The sequence below is a fragment of the Muscardinus avellanarius genome, assembly GCF_963383645.1.
Source record: "Muscardinus avellanarius genome assembly, chromosome: 3".
Lineage (NCBI taxonomy): Eukaryota > Metazoa > Chordata > Mammalia > Rodentia > Gliridae > Muscardinus > Muscardinus avellanarius.
Window position 1 is genome coordinate 39,337,705 of NC_137788.1, and position 17,886 is coordinate 39,355,590.

The 17,886-nt window shown below is 42.7% G+C and overlaps 1 protein-coding gene across 6 annotated transcripts in view; it reads right to left on the reverse strand.

Annotated features, from left to right (window-relative positions):
* Nucleotides 1-8,448: 8,448 nt before the first annotated feature.
* The window catches only part of LOC308260444 (phosphatidylinositol 3-kinase regulatory subunit gamma), a gene marked incomplete at both ends in the record, with an annotated part of 130,052 nt that continues 120,614 nt past the window's right edge, over nt 8,449-17,886 (reverse strand). For 3 of the 6 annotated variants that reach the window (XM_080691752.1, XM_080691757.1, XM_080691754.1), the window contains 3 exons: nt 8,505-8,703; nt 13,023-13,193; nt 14,446-14,520. In XM_080691752.1, the coding sequence (XP_080547878.1) occupies nt 8,505-8,703; nt 13,023-13,193; nt 14,446-14,520 (445 nt within the window). Of the gene's footprint in view, nt 8,704-13,022; nt 13,194-14,445; nt 14,521-17,886 lie in introns of all 6 variants that reach the window. The other 3 variants (XM_080691753.1, XM_080691755.1, XM_080691756.1) reach the window with 3 other exon arrangements.

The following is a 17,886-nucleotide window of genomic DNA, read 5'->3' on the forward strand; positions in this document are numbered from 1 at the left end:
CAATTGTTTTCCACTTGCACTCAGACCAGTGTAATACACGCTCCTGGAAAGTCTCTTGTCTTTGCTTGCTTCTTTTCTTCAGTCATTACACATCAAACTTACGGTCCTGTGCTGCTGCTACTGTTGGGAATACAGTGGTGACAAAGTTTCCACCCTCAAGGGAGGGACACTTGATCCAGCTTCACTTCCCAGGGACCATGAGACATCTGAGTTCAAACATGGAGAACTGGTGGTAGGAAGTAGCTTTCTGGGTGTGGGAGTTGGTTAGGAAAGAATGAAGCATAGCATGTGCAGTGTACCTGCTCGTCCAAGGAGCCTAAATTGCTTCAGAGTGGAACTGAGTGTGGCAAGTTGAGTGAGGCTTGGATCGAATGGTCCTCCAGGAGTTTGGAATTTGTGTGTGTGAGAGAGAAGTAAAGATGGCTATGCAGTAATATTCCTACTTTACAGGTAAGGAAACCCGGGCTCTCCCACGTGCAGTAGTGCACCTTAGACTGAGCTAGTATTAGAAGCTGGGTGTTTCCGCTCTAGCATTTGCATTCATGTAACAGTGCTGCTTAGCCAGTAAGTGAGGAGAGGAAAAGACATGAGGAAGGGGGGTGTTCACCTTAGATGTATTTCATTTGAGCTTTTTGTAGGACATCTAGAAAGTAATGTTTAGCCAGTGAACTCTTCCTGGACTCTTGTCATTTGGTCCCAAGCACTGGACGTGCATGTTGCTGTTTTGCAATCAGCAGAGCCACACTTGGTGAGTAGTGCAGAATTCTGCAAAGGGATGGGGAGGGGAAATATATGGGAACAAAGTGCAGGAGGTGGCATCACAGGGCATGGGGCACAGCCTGGCAGAGTCCCCAGACCAGAAGAGTGCCTCCATGGTGACACCAGACTTGCAGAACTGTCTTGCACAGGTGTACTGACCACCCCACAGTCCACCACTAGATCTGAAAGAGGGTCAGGAGGCCTGGAATCAGGAAAACACCTGAGCCACTGGCTGGGTTCCTCTTGCACCCTGCAACTCTTTGTCCTACACAGGGAAGGTGGTGGCCACCAGAGGGCGTGCCCTGCCTATGATGTCAGAGCCCGCCTGTGGTAACATTTCAGCTGCCTTATTCATTGGCAGTAGACACTGAGCATCTGGAAGACTGGCTGAAGGTTGTTGCCCAGAAGATTGCAGGAAGATGGCTGTGGTGGGCGAGTAACCATGTATAAGGTTAGAATCTAGCGGGAAGCCCAGTACCACAAGAAGAGAAAGGGACAGGAGGAAGCAGCTGATCCTGGAGCTCTGTGGGAATAGCCATTCCTAGGGGTGTGGGGGAGGGAGCAAGTACACAGGGAACCCTTGAGAGACACTGCTGAGCTACCCCAAGTAGAGCTGGGGACTCTGAAAGGCAACTTTAAGGGAAATGATACTGGGTTTATGTTTTAGGGTAATCTCTGGCCACAGCATAGAGCAGACGTGTACATTCCAGAGAGAAAGATGCAGTGAGCCATTACAGTGGTCTGAACTAGGATAGCAATAGTGAGGAGAATCGGTCTGTCATCCCAGTACTTGAGAGACAAGACAGGAGAACTGCAGGCTCAAGGACAGTGTGTCATAACTTAGGCCCAGGTATAGCTTAGAGGTAGAATGCCTCTGGTCCATCTCCAGTGCTACAAAAGAAGGAAAACCCTAATCTGAGGAAAGAAAATTGTGGGAAGCTTAACACAAAAATTTGGAAACCGTCAGGGAAGAGATTAAAATTGTTGGGATTAGTTGAAAGCATGGAGCCAATGAAAAGAGAAATGAATCCAGGTATGGTGGTACACATCTCTAATCCTAGTACTTGGAAGGCTGAGTCGGGAGGACCCCAAGTTCACAGCCAGCCTCAGCAATTTAGTGAGGCCTTGTTTCAAAATAAAAAATAGGGCCGGGAGTGTAGCTCAGAGGTAGAATGCCCCTGGGCTCAATCCCTAGTACCCCCCCTACACACACACACACATGCACATACACACAGTGATTCACCCTTGAAACAGCTGGAAGTTACTTTTATTTTGGGTGCTGGGGATTGAACCCAGAAACATTGTGCCTCTTGAGTCATACCCCCAGCACTATTTTTTATTTTAAAATAGGGTCTGCTAGATTGATGAGAGTCTCACTACTTGCTGAGGCTGTCCTTGTACCTGTGATCCTCCTGTCTCAGCCTCTCAAGTATTGGTATTACAAGCGTGTGCAACCATGCCCTGCTGTAAGTTATTTATAATATTTTTTGCAGGTTCAGGTTATATTTTGAAAAAATAACTTTGGTTGCTATAATGAAAACAGACTGTGGGGGCATGAGTGAGAAAAAGGAGGTCTAGTATTAGACTTGGTAGTAAAGGAATAAAGTTAAAGACTTTTTTGTTTGGTTGGTACTGGGAATTAAGTCCAGGGGCATTCTATCTTAGAGCTACATCCCCAGGCCTATTTTATTTTTATTTGAAATGGTCTCACTAGGTTGATAAGAGTCTCACTACTTGCTAGGGCTGTCCTTGAATCTGCAGTCCTCTTGTCTCAGCCTCCTAAGTACTAGGATTACAAATGTGTGCCACCAGGCCCAGCATAGAAGTTATGCTTTGATTGAGATTTACAAGGCAAAATAAATAAGGGTTGGTGAGGGTTTATCTAGCCTCAGAAGGCTATTAAAGATATTGACTACATTCTTTTTGGTACTGGTGATTGAAGCCAGGGCTTTCAACCTCTGATCATCTTTATTTTATTTATTTTTGGGTACTGGGGATGGAACCCAGGGGCATTCAACCTTCGAGCTATACCCCTAGTCCTATTTTTTATTCTATTTTGAAACAAGGTCTTATTACAAAGGGCCTAAGTAGCTGAGGCTGTGCACAAATCCCAATCCTCCTGTGTCAGCCTCCCTAATGCTGGGATTACAATTATCGCCCAGCTTTTATGTTTTGTTTTGAATCGGGGTCTCAGGTGCTAAAAATCTCACTAGGTTGCCTAGGCAGGATTTGAGCCTACAATCCTCCTGACTTAGCCTCCCAAGTACTGGAATTAGTGGCATGTGCCACCACACCGGGCTTAATGACTACATTTCTGGCCAGATGAATTATTAATCTGATATAATCAGATGATTATATAGTTATATGAACTAAATTTCCATTCACTGAAATATGAAACAATGGAAGAGAACCAGGGTCAGGTGGGGGCACTGCATTCAGTGCTACATTTCAGTGTCCTGATTATGTCTGGGCAGCAGAAAGAGATGTAACTGGCCTAGAAATGCTAATTGGATTCATGGATGTAGATGAAACTCAGGTAAACCGAGCATGGTGGCACACACTTATAATTCCAGCGGTTGGGAGGCTGAGACAGGAGGATCACGATTTGCGGACAGCCTCAACTACTACTTAGTGAAACCTTTTGCAACTCAGTGAGACCTGTTTCAAAATAATAAAAAAAAAATAGGGCTGGAGATGTAGCTCGGAAGTAGAATGCCCCTGGGTTCTATTGCCAGTACCGCAAAAAAAAAAAAAAAGAAAAAAAAAAAAACCTCAGGTAAAAAGGCATAAACAAGGAGGTTGGAGGAATACAAGACTTAAACGGAATAGAGATGTTACAGGAAAACACTGTTCATGAGTTGTAGTGTGGACAACGCAAAATAATAGTGATGGTTACTACAGACATCAAAATGAGTAGATTTCAAGTAATGGCTTTGGAGAGGGCAGGAAATGGAAAAGGTTATGGAAACTGAGCAGGGGTTGGGGAAGTAGGAGAGATAACCAAACATGTTGAAATGCCAATAGGGAAACAATCTTAAAAGAATTGGTCATTGAGCCTGGGAACCAGGCCTGGTTGCACAGGCCTGTAATCCCCAGGCTTTAGTTGTTATTAAAAGTGGGAAGACCAGGAGTTATGTGGATACAGAAAGGTTTCAAGGTTTGGTGCTGGGAAGGCAAGGGAATTCATAGTCAACCATGTGTTTTCTCCAGTAAAATGGTTTGAAGGGCCACGTGAGGCAAACACTCAATGTCCAGATAACAGGCAGAGTTTAGAAGACTGAGTAGGAGATGGGAATTTTGAGCATCTCATGTATAGAAGTGAAAAATTTAGGACAGGGGAGATCATCCACATAGCAGTAGCCTCAAAGGTATGGTGTAGCTAGAGTGGGGAGGAAGGATTCAGGCAGTCGTTTAAACAGTTCCCCTGCCCACTCTGATCTTGGGATTGAGTACATGTGTCAGTGAGGCCCAAGAGACATAGTTGAGAGCTACAAATACCATGTAAAGAGATTGTCACATTTGCTGATTATGTTTCCAACACATAAAAACCTCAACAAAGTGCCTTGAAGGAGAATGACAAGGGAATCGAATGTAGAAACACTTTATTTCTGGTCAGAAATACCTGATGGCTGGGGGTGGTGGCACACACTTGTAATCCCTGTACTTGGGAGGCTGAGACAGGATTGTAGGTTCACAGCCAGCCTCAGCTACTTAGGCCCTCCCCAGTTTAGTGAGACACTATTTCAAAATAATAAAATAGGGCTGGGGATGTGGTTCAGAGGTAGAATGCCCCTGGGTTCAATCCCCCATGCTGCAAAATACACCCACATACACATTTGCCAACCTGGTGAGAACCAATAAACAGCTTATTAGGTGGGGTAGGGGAGAGAATGGCTATTAAATTCACTTTCCTCAGTATCTGAGCCTTCGGAGTCTTGTTCACGTCCTGTTCTGGGTGAACAGGACTCAACATCATGCCCATTAATGTCAAATTCCTCTTTAGGGAGAGTGAGTGTCTTGTAGCCCCAGTTCAGGCTTAGGACTTCTCTTTTGGTGATTAGAAAAGTTTAGGAGTTTCAATGACCTCAATATCCTAGTGCTTTTTTTTTTTTTTTTCTGTACTGGGGATCAAACCCAGGGACATTCTATCTCTGAGCTACACCCCCAGGCCTATTTTTTATTCTTTGAGTTGCAGAGGGCCTAAGTAGCTGAGGCTGAGCACAAACCGTGATCTTCCTGTCACCTAGTGCTCTTGCCCCCTTCCCGCCCCAGCCCAGTGCTCACTTTCCCCACCTTCTCCCTCCCTCCTCCCCCCCCCCAGCATAAAGACAGAACAGTGCTTTATTGCAATGTCTTTATTGCATTACTGGAGCAAGTTGGCCAGACTATCCCCTCTTGGGGAAGGTAAAAAACAAAGTGTCTCCCTTCACCTTCCCCCCGCCCTCCCCCACAACTGCACAGCAATGTCTGAACACATCTGGTGACAAGAACAATTTGCAAAAGCGGTCTAGGAACTACATTATGAATTGTTCCAACACAAGACATACAGTTGGCTTCCTTGTGAATCAGATATTTTTATGTAAACTACATGATTTTTTTTTACTACATCAAAGACAACAGAATAGGTTTTTCACAAGTAACAACAGGGCACCAAAGTCACATGCTGGAATTTATAAGGAAACAAGGTTGTTTGTCTCAAGTGGCTGGAGCTATAGTAAAGCTGAACAGTTGGCAGCAGGGGCCCAGGCAGGTCCTCTTCTAGACCCTCCGGTTTCTGATGTAATTGAAACCTCAGAGACGCCTACTCTGGGATCTTAACTGGCAGCAGAGATCATCCTAGAAACCAGGAATGGCTTCAGAGAATGCATGGGGCTGGTTCCTTGCAGCCAGAAGAGGAAACCCGTGGAAGATACCAAATTGGTTCTCAAAGATTCCTCAAAGCCTATGAGGTCTAAAGTATATGGTAGGTCCCATCAAATCTTGGAGGAATAGAGGTGTAAAGAAGTCTTTACCCTTGGCCAAGTTAGTGATAAAGGATATAGGCAGCCTATCCATGCCTGAACCATGGCAGTTTGGCATTCATGGCCAGGTGGACACAGCACTAATGTGATGAAAGCTCCAGCTGGAAAAAAAATGGGTCTTGTACTGGTGTCTAGGCAGCTCCAAGCTATCTCTGTTTGTGACTTATCTAGCCAGGAGAATAATGAACCCTCTGGTCTTGGACTGTCTCCTTAGCCCCTACCTCAGTGAGACTGCAGCTGATATGCTAAGAGAAAGAATGAATCTTGGAGCCCAGGTCACAGGGCAGGATACAGCTAGACTCATCTGAATGCCAAGCCATGGAGTAATACTGCCCCTCCACACACCAGCCCAGAGTTAGCAGACTAGTCCCTGCACTCTTTCTTCTGGCTCATGATCAAGTAAATCATATGGCAACTGGTCAGAAAAAATACCTTCCAAATTCTCATATGATCCCTGGGTCTTGGATCCCACAAAACAATGAGTTCAAGAATGAGTAAAGGGGAAGAATGTAGGGCTGAAAAACAGCAGCCCTTCTCCACAAACCAGCCCAAGTGGAGATGGTGAGATGGTGTCTGCTCTCCCTGCACAACCTCCACGTCTTCCCAGCAAGCTACAGGCATACTGTTCAACACTACAGTTGTGTCTTCTGTCCTATTTTGGTTTATTTAAAACATTCAAACACACTATAATTTTTGTATCAGAAAAGATTTTCTTTTTACCCAATTTTGGGCATCCAAGTGCTTAAGCAGGTTCAGTACCAGATGCAAAGCCACCTGAGTGTGCCCAGCAGCAATTAGCTTGGCATTACTAGTATAACTTCAGAAGATTTTGATGTGGCAGCTCGGAGGAAGGATGTGCTGCCTGTCAATGGAGGGCTTAAGTCAGAACAGTGACTTGAGGGGGTTCATCTGTCTTACCCAGTCCTGAAACTTTAACATAGACAAGGACAAGCCAAAGATATGGCCTTTCCTTCCTGTTCTCACTGCTAGTAACTCTGGAAGTTTTTTTCCAAAATAACAATCTGTTTATACCATGGTCCATTCTAGACACTATCACCAAGATAGTGCTCAGGAAAAGTAGTATTTTTCTTTCAGCCCCCAAAACTAGAGCTATCAGCCTGGTGAATCAAGACCCAGGTACTGGCTGCTGCTCTAGCTCAGCCAGGATGCCTGACTGCACAGCTTGAGCTCAACCAGCTGACTCACACTGAGCCCATGGTTCCAGGCCTGGCTCAGAGGCAGCTGGACTTTGTCAAATGAGTATTGACTGGTGAGCATGGGGCATAATGGAGGCAGAAGTCGGTTCACCTAGCTTTACTCAGCTGGAAGGCTTAAACCACATGGAGCAGAAGATTTCTGGCCTAAGATCACAGCCACTGGAGCATGACAGCAGACTGCTCATTGCCTTAATGGCAGTATCACAAAAAAGGCAAAGACAAAAAAGCTTCCAGATGGCTTCTACTAACAGTCTCAACTCCAAGGCATCTTCTCCCTGCAAAATTTTGAGAAACCACTGTATGGAAGCATGAGTGTACTGTGGTATGACCGTAGCCCTGGACACCAGGGCTCTTGGGTCTATGATTTACTAAGGCCCCTGACCACAGTCCGCTCCTTAGCCACCTATGACTCCCCAGCCCTACCCCACAAAAAAAAAGGGAGATGAAGAGAAGCCATGTGTATTATTTTTTCAGGGCATTAAACTCGGGGAAGCACGTAAAAGAAGGTTGTTCTATATCAATATTTGGTATATCAAGCCATCTAAAAGCACTGGATTGCACCTTTTCTTTACTCATACAAACAAGTCACAAAAGTTTTAAACAACAGGTCATTCTTTAGGCTAAAGAAACACCACACAAGCACCAACTTCATTTTATGAATCAAAGCTCACTATCCCCACAAAAAGAATGCTATTCCTCATCTCTGAGAAACAAGGATAGGGCAGAGAGAAATACACTGACCAATGTTAGTATTTACTAAAACTCACATTTCTAGTTTTCTTACTTTCAAGTTTTGGTACAGAAATATGCATTCAGCTACTGATGCCACTTTCTCCCTTAGCCCTGGCCTGGCAGCAAACATTGTTTTGTTGATTTCTGAACATAAAGTTTCTTTAGAGGGAAGAGATATTGAGAGGCTGAAACCTATTATATGGGTAAGAAATAAAGTACCTTCAGTTGCAACCTCCTTGGTTTAGATACTTTAAATGAAATCCCAAGCTTCCCTGTTTTCCTTTGGTTGTTTTTTTGTTTTTAACCAAATCCTGTTTACCACAGAAAAATGGTCTTTTTGTTTGGGGGGGGGCAGCCAGAGCAAAACAGTATGCCCAGCAGAGTTATGCCACTGCTATATTCTCAGAGTTGAAGACCAAAGGAGGACATGAACTCTTCAGAGGCTTCCAAATATAATTCCCACCCTATCCCATCCAGCCTACTGTGTTCTGTTGAGGGTGCCTGGCTGAACAAAAACAAAACCCAATGAAACAGACTTTCCAAACAACATTTGCTTTCAGCTCAGTATGTCAGTGTAGCGGCACGGCCAAGTCCCAGAGACCCTGGGGCCCTATTCCCCGTCCTGGCCGGCTCCTGCTCGGCCTCTCCACTTCACATTCACAGAATCACTTCTTGTGCAAAACAAGCAGTCTACGTAGAAAGAATGCCCTCATCATAGTCTAATAAAAACTGTAGGAAAAAATGTGAGAGAGCCCTCTCTCCTCCCACTCCCTCTTTATCTGCAGAGGGAGGGCATCTGTGCGTGGACAGGGTAGGCAAGCCTGACGTTGAGGGAGTCGTTGTGCTGAACCAGGGACGTCTGCTGGTAATGGAGCACCAGCTCCTTGAGGGAGCCGTACAGGTTGTAGGGCTCTGCGAAGCCATAGCCCCGAGCCGTGCTGTAGATGACACAGTGCTTCACTTCCCCGTCGGCACTGCAACGACACGCCACAGGGAAAATCAATAAAAGGACAGTAAGTTGCCAGAAGTCCAAGAACAATTGTTACGTGAAGGAGTTGTCCCAGAAGTGTTCCACTGATGAAAGCTTGTAAAACTGTGTTCCCCTCACATCTGATGGGCTAACAGTTACAAGTACATTGGAACAACCAAAAATATAGAAAGTTTCTCAACTCTCAATCTCATTCACTCTATATCTGTCCTTATGTCAGTACCTTACAGTCTTGATTTCAACAGCTTCCTAGTAAGCTTTGAAATAAAATTTTAAAACCTTGTTTCTATTTTTTCAAAATTATTTGGGCTACTCTGGATCCCTTGCATTTTCACGTCAATTTTAGGGAAATTTTTTCATTTTCTGCAAATATCCAGCTGAGATTTTGACAGGATTGTGATTAATATATAGATCAATTTGGGGAGTATTAAGTATTCTTTTTTGGTACTAGGTCTTGAACCCAAGGATATTCTACCTCTGAGTTACACCTCCAACCCTTTTTATGTTTTGTTTTTGAAATAGGTTTTCACTAATTTGCTGAGGCTGGCCTTGAACCTGTGATCCTCTTGTCTTAGCCTCCCAAATACTGGGATTATAGGTGTGCACTTCCATGTGTGACTTTAAGTATTCTTAGTACACAGGATTTCTTTTCACCTTTTTTGGCACTGAGGATTTAACCCAGGGGCATTCCACCTCCGAGCTATACCCTCAACCCAATTTTATTTTATTTTGAAACAGGGTCTTGCTAAGGTTGATGAGTTTCACTAGTTGCTGAGGATAGCCTCGAACATGCAATCCTCCTGTCTCAGCCTCCCAAGTACTGGGATTATAGGCATATGCCTATAATTATCCATACCACTATGCTTGGTATTCTTTTCACTTATTAAAGTCTCTCTTTTTTATTTTTTATTTTTTTGTGGTACTGGGGATGGAACCCAGGGGCTTTCTACCTCCGGGCTATACTCCCAGACCTATTTTATATTTTATTTGGAAACAGGGTCTCACTAAGTTGCTGAGAGCCTCACTAAGTAGCCGAGGCTGGCTTTGAACCTGCGCGATCCTCCTGTCTCAGCCTCCCAAGCGTGGGGATTACAAGCGTGCGCCACCACACCCGGCTTTTAAAGTCTCTTTTAACTACCTTTATTATGCTTTGTACTTTAACTATACAAACCATAGTTATTTTAATCATCATTTGTGTGTGGTGGCACTGGGGGTTGAACTGAGGGGTACTCCCTGTTTATTTTGAAATAGGGTCTCGCTAGGTTGATGAGGGTCTCACTACTTGCTGAGGTTGTCCTCAAACCTGCACTCCTGTCTCAGACTCCTAAATAAAAGGATTACAGGCACTGGGCCACTGTACCTGGCACTAATCATCATTTTGATGCTACTATAAATGATGTCATCTCTTTTTTTTTTTTTTGGTGGTACTGGGTTCCTTGGAAACCCTGCTACCTCCAGGCTATACTCCCAGACCTATTTTTATATATATATTTTATTTGGAAACAGTGTCTCTTAAGCTAGCATGGCTGGCTTCGAACTGGTGTGATCCTCCTGTCTTCGCCTCCCAAGCATGGGGATTACAAGCATGCGCCACCACACCCGGCTCATCTCATTTTTTAAATTACTCATTGTTAGTATATAGAAATAAACCTTTGTATGTATAACCTACAGCCTACCTGAACTCCTAATAGTTTACTTCTTTTCCAATCTGAAAGTCTTTTTTCTCGCTTAATGGCCTTGACTAGAACCACTTGTACCTCCTGTACATTTTTTTTTTTTGCTCAATCATAGGGAAAGATGTTCAGTCTTTCATCATTAAGTATGATATTAGAAGTGGGTTCTTCATTGATACCCTTTATCAAGTAGTAGAAATTCCCTTCCCTCCTATTCCGAGCTTTTAAAGTTTTTTTTTTAATATAAAAGAATATTGAATTCTACAAATGCTTTTGAGAGTCTATTGAGATTTTTATGACTTTTTTTCCTTATCCTATTAATATAGGTTATTACATTAATTGAGTTTTCTATGTTGAACCATCCTTGCATTCCTGGGATGAATCCTATTTAGTCATGGTACATAATTCTTTTTATATGCTGGTAGAACTGCCTTTCTAGTATTTTTTTTTTGAGGATTTTTTGATGTAGGGCTGTGAAAAGCCATATCCAAGCATTATAGTAGATAAGGCCCCAAGCTTTCTTTTCTTGTGATGTCTGTATCTGCTTTTGGTATTAAAGTAATACTGTCCTCATTGAATTAGTTGGAGAGTATGCTATCCTTGTCTATTTTTTATTAAAGAGTCTGACTGGCATTTTCTTGTGATGTCTGTATCTGCTTTTGGTATTAAGGTAATACTGTCCTCATTGAATTAGTTGGAGAGTATGCTATCCTTGTCTATTTTTTATTAAAGAGTCTGACTGGCATTTTCTTGTGATGTCTGTATCTGCTTTTGGTATTAAGGTAATACTGTCCTCATTGAATTAGTTGGAGAGTATGCTATCCTTGTCTATTTTTTATTAAAGAGTCTGACTGGCATTATTTTCAAATGTGTGGTAGAATTCACCAGTAAAGCCACCTGGACCTGGGCATTCTGCTATAGTTTTTGACTAGTAATTCAGTTTCTTTACTCGTTATAGTTCTATTCAATCCTCCTCCTCCCTCCTCCTACTCCCTTCTCCTCCTCCTCCTCTTCCTACTGAATTCCTCTTCAGTTCAGTAGGATTTGAACCAGAAATGTTCAACTCTACATCTCCAACAATATTTTTAAAATCTGGGCATTCTGTTACAGTTTTTGACTAGTAATTCCATTTTTTTACTTGTTATAGTTCTATTCATTCCTTCTCTTCCCTCCCCCTCCCCCGCTTCTTCAGTAGAACTAGAAATTGAACCAGAAATGTTCAACTCTACATCCTCAACCATATTTTAAAAAATATTTTTATCCAGGTGTGGTGGTACACACTTGTAATCTCAGCATTTGGGATGCTAAGATAGGAGGATCGCAGTTTGTGGAAAGCCTCAGCAACTTAGGCCCTTTGCAACTCAGTGAGACCCTATTTCAAAATAAAGAATAAAAAATAGGGCTGGGGTGTCACTCGGGGGTAGAATGCCCCTAGGTTCCATCCCCAGTACCTCAAAAAAGAAAATTAAATAGGGTATCACTAAATTCCTGAGGGTCTAAGTGACTGACGCTGGAATTGAACCTGCGATCCTCCTGCCTCATACTACTGAGTCACTGGGATTACAGAGGCATGCACCAACCATGCCTGGTTTACATTCACATTATTTTCTGTGGCTACCTCAACAAACTACTATTTAATTAGAAATTAAATTACAGCTGGGCATGTTGGTGCATACTTGTAATCCTAGTATTTAGGAAGCCTAGACAGGAGAATCACGGGTTCTCAAACAGCCTCAGCTACTTAGTAAGACCCTCTGCAACTTAGACCCTGTTTCAAAATAAGGAATAAAAAAAAATAGAGCTGGGACTGTAGCTTAGAGGTAGAACACCTCTGGGTTTCATCCCCAATATTTAAAAAAAAAAAAAAAAATGAGTCGGGCATAGTGGCGCCTGCTTGTAATCCCAGCATTCAGGAAGCAGAGACCAGAGGATCGCAGTTCGCAGACAGCCTCAGCAACTCAGTGAGACCCTGTTTCAGAAAATAAAGAAGCTGAAAAAATAGGGCTGGGGGTGTAGCTAGGATGTAAATTTCCCCTGGGGTCCATCCCCAGTACCACAAAAAAAATTTTTTTTTAATTAAATTAGGCATATAGAAGACTACTGAAGAATTAGGTGATGTTTTTCCCATTCAAGATTTCTCAGACACTTAAAATTCAAAAAAAAACACTGTAAGCCAGGTGTGGTGGCACACACTTGTAATCCCAGCGCTTGGGAGGCTGAGACAGGAGGATCGCGCAGGTTCAAAGCCAGCCTCAGCTACTTAGTGAGGCTCTCAGCAACTTAGTGAGACCCTGTTTCCAAATAAAATATAAAATAGGTCTGGGAGTAGAGCCCGGGGGTTAAAAAAAAAAAAAAAAGAGCCCCTGGGTTCAACTCCCAGTACCACACACACAAAAAAAAAGTACTGTAGGGCCTAATCTGTTCACCATGTAAATAAATTAAAATCTCTAAGATAATTTTAGTCATCATTTTTCTTAAAACCATTTTCTTTATACAAATATTAATGGTCTAAGGAAGCCACAGGTCCTCATTACTGCACTTTAACTAATTTCATCTGAATTTTATGAGGGGTTGATTTTCCATTAATCAATGCAGCAGATTTCAAAAGGTCATATCCCCAGAGAAGACTTACACCACGGAACAGGCATAACATCCTTTCTTGCTACTCTCGCGAATTAAAAATGCACCATCAGGTTTCCCATAAAGCAGGTCCTCTGCTTGTACACGATTGATGTCTTCAACAAACCAGGTTTTCTCATCATAATGTGGCAGGTTTTCATCTTCCTCATTGATAAAATAGGTCCTTAAAATTAAGTATTTAAAATATTATTCTAGCAATCAGTTTATATCTAAAAGCAAATTCATAAATAAAATTCTATCCTAAATTTTTGTGGGGGTTTTGGTAATGGGAATTGAACTCAGGGGCATCCTATCTCCAAGCTATACCACCAGAACTTTTTATTTTTTGTTTTAAAACAGGGTCTTCCTCGGTTGTTGAAGGCCTCACTAAATTGCTGAGGCTGTTCTCAAATCTGAAATCTTGGGCTTACAGGCATGTGCCACCACACCCAGCCTATTAAAAAAAAAAACAACTTTATTTTTTTTGGTACTGGGAATCAAACCCAGGGGCATTCTACCTTTGAGCTATACCTCCAGCCTTTTTTATTTTATTTTGAAACAAGGTCTCACTAATTTGTGCAGGGCCCCTCTAATTTGCTGAGGCTGGCTACCAATCTGTGATCCTCCTGTTTTAGACTCTCAAGTACTGTGATTACCTTGCCTGGCTCTATCCTAAATATTTAAACTTAAAATGATAAAATAGAAATTACTTGGGTGTTCTTTTGTTTTTGCCGACTTGAAGATTTGAACTTGGGTTCTCTACCACTGAGCTATATCCCCAACCCTTTTTTATTTTTGTTTTGAGACAAAGTCTTGCTATATTGCCCTGGCTAGTCCCAAACTAAAACTCCTCCTGACTCAGCCTTCTGAGTCTCTGGGGATACAAGTGTACACCACCACACCCAACTAGTTGAACTGTATGGGGGGAGGGACAGAACCACTGGGGATTGAACCCAGAGGCATTCCACCTCTGAAATACACCACTAGCCCTTATTATTTTGAAACAGGATCACACTAGGTTGCTGAGGGTCTCATTAAGTTGCTAAGGATGGCCTCAAATCTGCAATATTCCTGCCTCAACATTCCAAATACTAGGATTAGCAGTGTACACTACCACATCCAGATGGATTTTTTTTTAACAACTTTATTACTTGCTTATGGTACAGAAAGCATAGAATTCATTTTTCATCCAATAAGCTAAATATGAACATATGAATAGCACTGTTTACTGTTTATGCATCTAGGTTTCATGAGCCTGGGCAGTTTCTGAATTCAATGTGCCATTAAAGTACTCTCCTAAGGCAATAAAAGAGAAACAAAGTTCTTGATTCAAAGTCCTCAAATGACAATGAGAACCAACTTTTAGTATGTATAAAGAGAACCCCTGTCTTAGACTTGGAACAAAGCCCTTGGACAGAAAAGTTTAGAGAACTTACTCATCAGCCTCCTCATTCTTGATTCCCAGCCAGGCATTCAGACGCTTCTGTCTCACTCCTTTGTGATTGAGCCATCTGCAGAGGGAGGACACAAGAGTCAGAATCTATGCAAACTGCCTAGTCAAAGGAGATCTGTCCTAGCTGGGCGTGGTGGCGCACACTTGTAATCCCAGTACTTGAGAGGCTGAGACAGGAGGATCGCGCAGGTTCGAATCCAGCTTCAGGTACTCAGTGAGGCTCTCAGCAACTTAGTGAGACCCTGTTTCTAAATAAAATATAAAATAGGTTGGAGGTGTAGCCTGGAGGCAGAAGGCCCCTGGATTCCATCCCCAGTACCACACACACACAAAAAGGAGATCTGTCCAAAATGTCATGAGGCCAGGAACCTCTTATTCTCCCCAGTGTCATAAAGAGTGGCCAAAAGTTTCCCTAAGTTAGTCTCTCCATTACTTTTCCTCAACTAATATCATGATGAATTGATCTTTGTTGTAAAAAGGCAGAAATACAGAAAACTACTTGAAACTAGGTATATCTCTCTCTTTTTTTGGGTGGTACTGGGGTTCCTGGAAGCCCTTGAACCTCCGGGCTACACTCCCAGACCTATTTTATATTTTTATTTGGAAACAGGGTCTCCTAAGCCAGCGCGCGCAGCTGGCTTCGAACCTGCGCGATCTTCCTGTCTCCGCCTCCCAAGTACTGGGATTATAAGCATGGGCCACTATGCCTGACTTTGTTTCTGAAATTATTAGTGTCAGATTTGCAATCTCCACTAAGCCAGAGAACACACTTCCTGTGTGGCTTACTGAATTGAGTTTAACATTCTAACCAGAAATTTCAAGATCCATTTTTGCCCAATAAGCCACAAAAAATTCAGTGTGGCAATCCAAGTTAACTAACGAGTTCACCTCACCAATAAGCAAATCATGGTATCTTAAAATTCCATCCCCTGTACCCAAAAAAAAAAAAAAAACCTGATATAAACCACCACATTTGGTTCCTTTCAGATGAACAATACAGTCTAAAACTGGAGTGAAGTATAAAAACCCTGCATATGTTACAACCCCCCAGGCTTTTTGTCATTCAGGTCTCACAGTGGAGGATGTCATGGACGTCTACCCTAACTGTCCCAACTAAGGCAGACCCCAGTCATCCTACAACTTCATTATCTCTATACCACTTGGCTAAAATTTATAATTTGATGTTAGTAGTCTCCCTTGTTAAAATGTAAGATGCATCAGCTAAGTGTGGTGGCACACACACACGTAATCTCAGTACTTGGGAGGCTGAGACAAGAGGATCACAGGTTCAAAGTCAGCCTCAGGACGGGCGTGGTGGCGCACGCTTGTAATCCCCGCGCTTGGGAGGCAGAGACAGGAGGATCGCGCAGGTTCGAAGCCAGCCGCGCGCGCTGGCTTAGGAGACCCTGTTTCCAAAAATGAAAATGTAAAAATAGGTCTGGGAGTGTAGCCTGGAGGTAGAAGGGCTTCCAGGAACCCCAGTACCACCAAAAAAAAAAAAAAAAAAAAAACAAAGTCAGCCTCAGCAATTTAGTGAGGCGCTCAGCAACAGTGAAACACTGTTTTCAAATAAAAAATAAAATCGGGCTGGGGGTGTAACTCAAAGGTAGAATGCTTCTGGGTTCAATCCCCAGTAACAACAACAAAAAAAAAGTATGCCCCATCAAAGAAAGATGTCTGTCCTGTTCATAGCTATATTCCCAATGCTTAAAACAGTACAAGGACAAGTACATCAAATTAAAATGGTAACTATTTGCTAATGGGCTCCCCAGGGGCATTGTACATTGTACCTCTGAGCTACACCCCCAGTTCTATTTTTGGTGGTACTGAGGATGGAATCCTTCTACCCCTGGGCTACATTCCCAGACCCATTTTATATTTTTATTTGGTAACAGGGTCTCTTAAGCCAGAGAGGCTGACTTCAAACCTGGGCGATCCTCCTGTATCTGCCTCCCCAGCGCTGGGATTATAAGCATGCACAATGCCCGGCTAGTCTTTTCATTTTTAAACAGGGTCTCAGTGAGTTGTGAAGGGCCTCACTAAGTAGTTGAGGCTATCCATCCATGAACCAGGATCCTCCAAGTCCGTTTTCCTTTTTTTTTTTTTGGGGGGGGTGCGGTATTGGGAATTGAACCCAGAGGCATTCTGCCTTCAAGCTACACCACCATTCTTATTTCTTGTTTGTTCTATTTATTTATTTATTTATTTATTTATTTATTTATTTATTTATTTATTTATTTATTTTTGCAGTGCTGGAGATGTCCTCAAACCGCAATCCTCCTATCTCAGATTACAATCCTCCTGTCTCCTGTCTGGGATTACAAGCCTGCGCCACCACACCTGGCTTTGTTCTTTATTTTGATACGGTCTCACTAAATTGTGGGGGGCCTCATTAAGTAGCTGCTGGTCATGAACCTGTGATACTCCTGTTTCAGCCTTCCATTTACTGGTATTACAAGAATGTGCTCTCCTCTAGTAGCTTCAAAGTCTCTAATTTCCTGGTCTTTGATCCATCTCTAGTTGACTCCTCTTGCAACTTAACAAGACTCTGTTTCCAAATAAGAAATAAAATAGGTCTCAGGGTGTAGCCCGGAGGTAGAAGGCCACTGAGTTCCAGCTCCAGTACGACAAAAAAAAAAAAAAAAAAAAAATTGATTTTTTTTATCCAACTACTCTTTGCTGAATTTGTTAAATATCTCTAGTAGTTTTTGGTTGAGTTTTTTGGGTCTTCTGAATATAAGATCATATCATCTGCAAATAGATAATTTTAATTCTTCTTTTCCTATTTGAATTCCTTTGATATCATTCTCTTGTCTTATTGTTCTGGCAAGAGTCGGGAAGACTACACTGAAAAGGAGTGGTGACAGTTGGCATCCTCTTGTTCCTGATTTTTTTTTTTTTTTTTTTTTTTTTTTTTTGTGGTACTGGGGTTCCTGGAAACCCTTCTACCTCCAGGCTACACTCCCAGACTTATTTTTATACTTTTTTTTTTTTTTTGGGTGGTACTGGAGATGGAACCCAGGGGCCTTCTACCTCCAGGCTACACTCCCAGACCTATTTTATATTTTATTTTGAAACAGGGTCTCTTAAGCCAGCAGAGGCTGGCTTCGAACCTGCGTGATCCTCCTGTCTCAGCCTCCCAAGCGCAGGGATTACAAGCGTGCACCACCACGCCCGGCTTCTATTTTTATACTTTATTTGGAAACAGGGTCTCTTAAGCCAGTGTGGCTGGCTTGGAACCTGCGGGATCCTCCTGTCTCCGCCTCCCATGCATGGGGATTACAAGCGTGCGCCACCACGCCCGGCTTGTTCCTGATTTTAAAGTGGACTTTTTTTTATTTGGTGCATTGTATTCATACATCATATTGGAGTAAAAAACTTGTGTGGACATATATGTACACATCGCCCATTTAGCCCCCTACCC